This window comes from Arachis duranensis, chromosome 3 (assembly GCF_000817695.3).
Source record: "Arachis duranensis cultivar V14167 chromosome 3, aradu.V14167.gnm2.J7QH, whole genome shotgun sequence".
In the NCBI taxonomy this organism is placed as follows: Eukaryota; Viridiplantae; Streptophyta; class Magnoliopsida; order Fabales; family Fabaceae; genus Arachis; species Arachis duranensis.
Window position 1 is genome coordinate 42,321,019 of NC_029774.3, and position 8,705 is coordinate 42,329,723.

Here is an 8,705-nt window from a genome sequence, read left to right on the forward strand (position 1 = left end):
TAAAAAAATCAATAAACCAAATTTAGTATTGATTTAAATTAATATTTTTTTTAAAAATGACTATAATACTCTTATTCTAAAAAATTACTTAAAATATTTTTATTATATATTTTAAAAATTCAAAATCTTAATCTTTCTTTTTTCTCTATATCATCATAAAATTAGAATTTAGGATTTTTAAAATTAATATATATAATAAAAATATTTTAGTTATTTTTTATAATAGGGTATTGTAGTCATTTTCTATAAAAAATAATATTAATTTAGACCAATTCAAAATTTGATTCACCATTTTTCAGTCAAATCAATTTATCTAGCCTAATTTTAACAAAAATAACACCATTTAATCAATTATATGTGTTAAATTTTAATTATTAAAAAACATCTTTATAAAAAGACATTTTCAGCGTCTTTATCTGAATGGCTCCCATATTTTTTTGTACATAGCATGAATATCTATCCTAATTATACTTAATTTTGTCTTTATTAAAAATTCATTTAACTTTATCCGTATTAATTTCTTAATATATTCAATTACTTTTCTGTAATAATATTAAAATGTAAAATAATTATTTTTAAATTTATATGAAAATCAAAATGTTTTTAAAAGTTCTATATTATAATAAAAATGTTGAGCTATTTCATCATTTATCCGTGTAGCTAATATTTTTTCATAAAAATTTTTTATATCATGGCATCATACAAAATTTCGAGCTAATTTCCATTGAAAACAACAAAAATGTAATTAAAAGGCCTAATATTATATCAGCTTAGCTTACATACAAGTCAGTAAAATATCTTTAAATAGAGTTACTTTTCAACCGGCTTGGACAAGCAATAGAATTTTGAACCATTATAAACTGATCAAAGTATGAAGCGGTTGCATACTCAGCATGGATTCTTGCAGGTGCTGTCTACGTTAAGAATTTTCCATCAATCTAAGCCATTTATATTTTTTAAAAGTATATCTAAAAGGTTTAAAATAGTGGAATCAAGTGTTCCGATCAAATACAACGAAACACCTGAACATCTTCCCCATAATATAAAAAGAAATAGAGTGAAATCATCAAGTGTAAAACTTTTCTAAATAAACACCATTCTCTATTTGCTTTTTGAATTTTGATGGTCTCTCTCCTATTTCAAAATACGGATTAGGTGATGACATGACGTGGTTGTCTATAATGATTTTATATTATTTTTAGCTCCCAATTATTATTGTAAAAACTAAACATTTATTGAAACATGATCTTCATTTTCTTATATTACTTTAGAAATCCTCATGTATCGCGAGTCTGTCAACCTTTTCTAATAATTTTACTAACAAAAATATTATTAAAATCTCATCTGATCCGAATTTAATTATTTTAATGCTGTTTTAATTTATCAATCATACTGTTAATTTTGACTATTGTGTGATTATTAAAGATATAATTATTTATATATTTTTATTTATTAATTTAAATTTTAGAATAATGAGTAATTTCATGATAATATGTATTTATTTTATTGGTAGTATTACTTGATGAGTAAATATTACTATCGTGAATACATGCATGATTGATTCATCCACTAGTGAGGTTTCTTATAGGCATAGCACCTCCTAGACTACATCATTCTGCTTAATAAATTGGTTATGTTAGAAAAATAATAACAATGTGTTAATAATCAATAAAATAAAAATTTGACACATCTAAAAATTAAAAATTATATATTCAAATTTTAAAATTACACATAAAAAATTATATTAGTTGATTATTGATTAATTTTTATTATTTCTCCTTATTATACCATTATTTAATATTATACCAGCTGTTCAATAGTATTAATTTTAATTTTAATTTACATACTGTAATGATGTATTATAGAATAAAAAAGCAATTATTAAGAAGCAATAATAATAATAATAATAATAATAATAATAATAATAATAATAATAATAATAATAAATTGAAAACAACAATGAATTAAAACTACTATTAAAAAAAGGCTATAGTGTATGTAGTGTTTAATATAATAGACCGACACTTTTGTATAGAAAGCGACAGAATACACCTAATTTAGAATATCATATTTTTTTAATGAAAGTTTTATTTATCATATATTAATGAAAGAAATTCGATATAATGTAGCGAAACTTTTGTCGTGCAAAAGTAGTAGTGTAGTTAAATGGGATTAGTTAATGTCTTAATAAATAAAACGCAGTAGGGAGCAAATAAAGCAAAGGAAGCTATAGCACTCTGCACTCGAGATAGCTAACTAGGAAAAAGGATAAATACATATTTAACCAATTTTTTTAGACACGTAGATGGCTAATTAAAATTAATTTTTTTTTATAACATTTTGAACATTATAAAAATGAAACACACAAGTAATTAATTTTGTTGAGACATATAAGTTCTTCTTCTGGTAGTCAAAAGAAGAGGATTTATAAATATTTAATAATTTTAGTTAATAATTTATTTGTCTTTATAAAAAATAGTCATTTGTTCTTTATTCCGTTTAGAAAAATTAGAGAACTAACTAAAGTGCCAACTAACTCTAACCAACTATAATGTAAACCGTAACAAAAAATTCTAATAATACAAAAAAACACCTCTAAACCTATAATTAACTCTAAAATAAAATAAAATAAAATAAAATAACCGCACACTCCATCCTTTTTTTTATCTTTCACTCTCACTCACATCGTTCATTCTGATGTCTTCCTCTCCCACCATAGCGTCTTTCATCGCAATTCACAGCGCTGCCAATCATCGTAATGTCCTCCTTCACAATTCGTCACACCTAGCCACTGCAGCGCCCTCCCTCACTACAAGGTCCTCCCTCACACTTCGCAGTGCCACCAATCGTTGTAGCACTCTCTCCCTCGCGATTTGTCGCATCCAAGACTATCGCAATGCCCTTCCTTGCGATTCGCAGCGCTACCGACCGGTACCGCCGCAACACCCTACCCCTTGCGATTCGTCGCGCCTAGAACCACCTCATTATCCTCTTCCTTGTGATTCACACCGCCGCTGACCACTATAGCATTCTCTTGCAGTGCTTTTCTGTTTTTATTTTTTTGAATTTTTAGATATTTCTTTCCATGATTTTTTATGTGGGTTATTGGATGTGTTAAGTTTTGGGATATTTTATTTTAGGGATGTATTCCTTTTTTTGAATTTTTTAATTATTTTTTCGAAGATTTTTTTTATTAAATGGATGTTTCTTTTTATATAAATGAATGATTTTTTATGTAAATTACTAGATGTTTCTTTTTTAAGTTTTGGAATGTTTCTTTTCGAAAGAGAACGCGACAGCACACATTTTTTAAAATTTAAAAAGTTGACTCAAGTTAACTAATACTCTAGTTGGTTACCTAAAAAAATTGTTATTATTTTTATAACCATTGCTTGCTAATATTCATGACTTATTATTTTTTTGAGCAAGATATAAAATAGGTTAATCTATCAGAAACATTTCTGATTAATTTTTATGAAATTATTATATAAATATTTACTCAAAATGAATTATTTATTCAAATTCATTGTACATCGAAGAAATGAGAAATCTATACGTTTTTAGAAAGAAAAAAAACTATAAGTTTTGGATTTTCTCAGTCAATAATTTTTGTCAGAGTGCTTTTTCAAATCAGAGAACCATGTGATTCACGAAACATAATAAAAAAAAAAAAACTTATTTTCTTCCTTTTATTTTATTTTTTTAATTCAGCAGTAATAATTGATCTTTATAACTTATAATATAAGTCCCCAATATGGCAACACCGCAAGTTGATCCAATCTTAGCTTGACTCTTGAGCCTTATATATTAATTCAAGAAATCCCAAGATTTTCAAGTACAACTTGCATTTCTATATTTATATATACACACACAAAAGCAACCAAAAAATAAAAATAAAAATAGAAATGTCTCTTGTTCGATCAATTCAGGAGAAATTACAACATCAACCACATTCAATAACCCTATCTACCATATGTTTCATAATCATAACGATTTTGTGTATTGTTAAGTTCACAAGAAGAAACAACAAGTTCAATAACCTTCCACCATCTCCACCAAAGTTACCAATAATTGGAAACCTTCATCAACTAGGAACACTTCCACACCAATCCTTAAAGGAACTTGCTAACAAATATGGCCCTCTTTTGTTGCTTCAATTAGGGCAAACTCAAGCCCTAGTTGTCTCTTCAGCGGAACTTGTTGAAGAAATAGCAAAATCACATGATATTGCTTTCTCCAATAGAGCAAACACTAAAGCTGCAAAGATTTTCTTCTATCAATGCAAGGAAGTTGGTTTTGCACCCTATGGAGAAGAGTGGAGAATGAAAAGGAAGCTATGTGTTCTTGAGCTTCTAAGCACAAATAGGGTAAGAGCTATAATGAACAAATACTTTATTTTTACTTAGGTTGCCAAAAATATAATAATTTATCTGTTTTCTTTTTCTTTTAGTTTAAACTTTTGAGATAAATAACTATATAACTAATATAGTATTAGAATTTTTATAATAAAAAATATAGAATATAGTCTTTACTGTCTTAATTCTAAAAAAATAATTTTAGCATGTAGACAAATAAAAAGAAAAAAAATATTTATGCAAAATTTATTACAAACACTAATTTAAAAAGAAATTCTTACGTACGTAAAGAGGCATGTTAGAGATATAATTATTTGTATAATTTATTTTATTCATTTAAACTCTTAAAAAATAACATTTTGATATACATATGTGTATTTTTACAGAATATTCAAAATAAAAAGAGTAAACTTGATTTTATCGTTTAAATTATTGAGAAAAATAATTTTTTGATATACGTATTTGTATCATTATAAAATATGTAAAAATAAAAGAAGTAAACAACATAAGAATAAAAATATGTGGTTGTAAATATTAATTTCTTAACCTCATTAAATATGTGTCCTTGGAATATATATGAGTATTCTTGCATTGGATATACTATATTCAATCTTAGTATTTGTATTTATCCAATATAGGTAAGGTCATTTCAGCCAATTAGAAAAGATGAAGTATCAATGATGATTAACACCATATGTGAAGCTTGTGCAAAAGGATCTATTGTGAATCTATCTAAGATGATTATTACAACCGCAAACAACATATCTTCAAGGTGCATTTTTGGAAGAAGTTCTGATGGTAGAAAAGGCATTGGAGAAGTAGTGAGAAAGATGATGTCACAATTAACAACACTTGGGATTGGAGATTTGTTTCCTTCATTGAATTGGGTTGATGTTCTTACCGGTTTCAACTCAAGATTAAAGGTTACTTTTGCTGAATTAGATGCGTTTCTGGAAGAGGTTATTGAAGAGCATAAGAGAAAGAAAAAGGACAAAAATATTATTAATGATAGTTCTTATGATAATAAAGACTTTGTTGATATATTTCTTCAACTTCAAGAAAAAAACATGCTTGAATTTGAGCTCACCGGAGATACCATCAGAGGAATCCTTATGGTATGATTTTCAACTCTCTCTTACTTTATCATATCTTACTTAAAGTTTAAAGTATATTTTTTGTGTAAATAATATTTAAGTTTTCTACAAGAATTTAATTTATAAAATTATATATAAATTTTTAAAATATTTTTTAATTAATTTCTCTCTCCTAAACCCAACTCATTGGTTCATTAGAATATTATGTTTTATATCTTTTTCTCTTTATCATGTGCATGCTTACATGATTGCATTTCTTTTTCACCCAAATAATAAAATTACGGGTAAAGTATATTTTTTGTCTCTTAAATTTGATAAAAATTTTAAAAATACCCCTAAATTTTATTTTGTTTTAATTTTGTTTCATAAGTTTTCGATTTGCATCAAATATACCTATGACGGTTAATTTTTCAAAAAATTTAAGACTAATTCGACAACAATTTTATAAGAACAACCCTCGACACAAGCAAATCAAGCATAATTTTTATGCATTATTGTTAGATTGGTATTAAAGCCATTGAGGGTATATTTGATGCAAATCGAAAATTTTTGGGACAAAATTAAAACAAAATAAAATTTTGGGGTATTTTTAAACTTTGGCCAAACTTCAACGACAAAAAATATACTTTACCCTAAAATTATTCATCATTCTAAAATTATTTCTTGCTTTTTCCAAATTAAAGTATATTAAAATTTTTGAGCATTTATAATATAGACTAATTATTATGATGCATATTAAAAAAAATTCTAAAATTGTAGGACATGTTTGTGGGAGGGAGTGACACAGTTTCAACAACTCTTGAATGGGCTTTTTCCGAACTTGCTAAGAACCCAAAATGCATGAAGAAAGCCCAAGAAGAGGTAAGAAGAATTGTGGATGGAAAATCCAAGATAGAGGAAAACCATCTAAACCAAATGAATTACATGAAATGTGTACTCAAAGAAACCCTAAGATTACATCCACCAGTTCCACTTTTGGTCCCTAGAGAAACATCAACAAGTGTGAAACTCAATGGCTACAACATTCCCAACAAAACAACCGTGTATGTGAATTCATATGCAATTCATAGGGACCCTAAATTATGGGAAAATGCTGAAGAGTTTATTCCTGAAAGATTTGAAGGTAATAATGATGATCAACAAGTTGATTATAAGGTAATAGATTTTCAATTAATCCCATTTGGTATTGGAAGAAGGGGTTGTCCTGGAGTTTCATTTGGGATTGCATCAGCTGAATATTTGATGGCTAATCTTTTATATTGGTTTGATTGGAAGGTTCCTAATAATAATAGTAATGGTGATGATGATTTTGAAATGGACATGAGTGAGTTAAGTGGAATGACAGTCACCAAGAAACAACCACTTTATCTTCAGCCAATACTTTACTCATTTCATTCTAAATCTTGATATGGAGAGTGGACTAGCTACTAGCTAGTATTAATTTAAAAGAAAAAGATAAATAAATTCTTGATTTCTTAATTTAAAGATACATGAGTTTTTGACTAATTGAAAATACAAAAACATTCTTCACGTTTTAAAATACAAGATATTTAAAATAGATCTTTTGATGGACTTATTTAGATGTCTCGTTTTTTAAAAAGTAAATAACGTTTTTTGTATTTTTAATTAGTCAAAAACTTATTTGACTTCGAGATAAAAGATCAATGGTTTATTTATCGTTTTCTCTTAGTTCAGATATAAGGTAAAAGAAAAAAAAATGTAATCACCTAATATTTTTATCTTGATATATTGTATGGTGTTACTTTTTTTTTTTCCCTTCTCATATTGTCTCTGTTCTACTTTTTTTTATTTTAAATAATTATTTTGTTAATAAATGTTATAATTATAAACAATTAATGTATTTAGGCTCGATCCTAGTTCGATCTTGTGATACGTACCTTGATGAACTTTGTAATTGCAATTTGAGCTTTGAAGTCCATTTTCTGCCATGAATATTGGTCTTGATGAATTTCAAGATAAATTGGAAGGAAATTAAAGTGCATATTATTGCAAATGCAAAAATGTTATTTACTAATAGTACAATAATTATAAAAGGCAATTATGTTGTTTATTTATACTAAATAAATTTTTGTAAATATATAAAAAATATTTATTTATTTATTTTACTAACCTAAAATTACTTTGTTTTAATAATAAAATTTTAAAATTTTATTTTTTGAAAAATTAAATAAACTAATTCAATTCTATCTATAATATTTTTTTTAAATTGATCTAAACCGCGCCGCAAATATATTGTTTATTATACACGTTTATTAAATATAAGGATAAATTAATTAATAAACATGTATCGTTACCAAATAATGACCTCTCTGATCAAACAAATCTTCCCTAGATTCTCTTGCCCAATTATATTACTAATCTACCCCAATAACAACTAAGGCCCGGTTATGTTCAGTGTATGACCATGCGCAACCATTACAAAAATTCATTCCCATTGTTAATATTCAATAATATAATAACGTGGTCTTCTCTACAATCCATTAATAAATCTATCTTGTCTCTTTCGAATATTTTATTTCATTTCTTTTAAGAGAAATTGTATTATATCCAACATAATTTAATGGTAAAATATTAAGGTTTCTTTCGTGAACGTGTTACAAACTTATTAAGAATTGACTTGTTCAGAGTAGTTGAAAAATCACGACAAATATAAGAATAAAGAATTAAAAATATAATTATTTACTCATTTTTCTTATCAATTTAATTTTTTAAAATAAATATTTTTTATAACCTAAAATCAGAATTCAAACAAAAGAAACGGAAGAGCAAAACAAATAAACCTACATAAAATTTACCAAATAAAAAAAGAGACATCCTCAGCTTAACTAAATTTTTAGGACAAATAATTTCTATGCTGAACCTCATGTAACAAATTTAAAATATACGATTCTTTTTTTATATAATATTTCTCGTAAATGTATTCATATTTTTCTGCTCTCAAAAGCAGCAAGAATTTAAAATTTCTGTGGTTGCAAAAGTGTTTTTTCCCATGCGCTTCCACCTTCAACTATTAATTGCTAATACTTATGAATTTTAATTTAGTTAATATGTGTCATAAAATTCCATTTGATTAGTGAATACATCTACCTAAAATATATAGATACAATGATATATGTTTATCATGTAATTGTTGAGCGACAAATTTTTTAATAATACGGTGCCATACAAATTGATACAAAATACACAAAATTTTAGTATATTTTGATAAATTGGAACACAAAAATTAAAATGAGAT

The 8,705-nt window shown here is 25.9% G+C and overlaps 1 protein-coding gene across 1 annotated transcript; it reads left to right on the top strand.

The window, feature by feature from the left end:
- The first annotated feature begins 3,860 nt into the window (after nt 1–3,860).
- On the top strand, nt 3,861–7,034 carry LOC107478898 (cytochrome P450 71A1-like). Its single transcript, XM_016099053.3, has 3 exons — nt 3,861–4,367; nt 4,994–5,470; nt 6,209–7,034. The coding sequence occupies exons 1-3, from the start codon at nt 3,906–3,908 to the stop codon at nt 6,854–6,856; spliced, it is 1,587 nt and encodes a 528-aa protein (XP_015954539.1). The 5' UTR covers nt 3,861–3,905; the 3' UTR covers nt 6,857–7,034.
- The last annotated feature ends 1,671 nt before the right edge of the window (nt 7,035–8,705 follow it).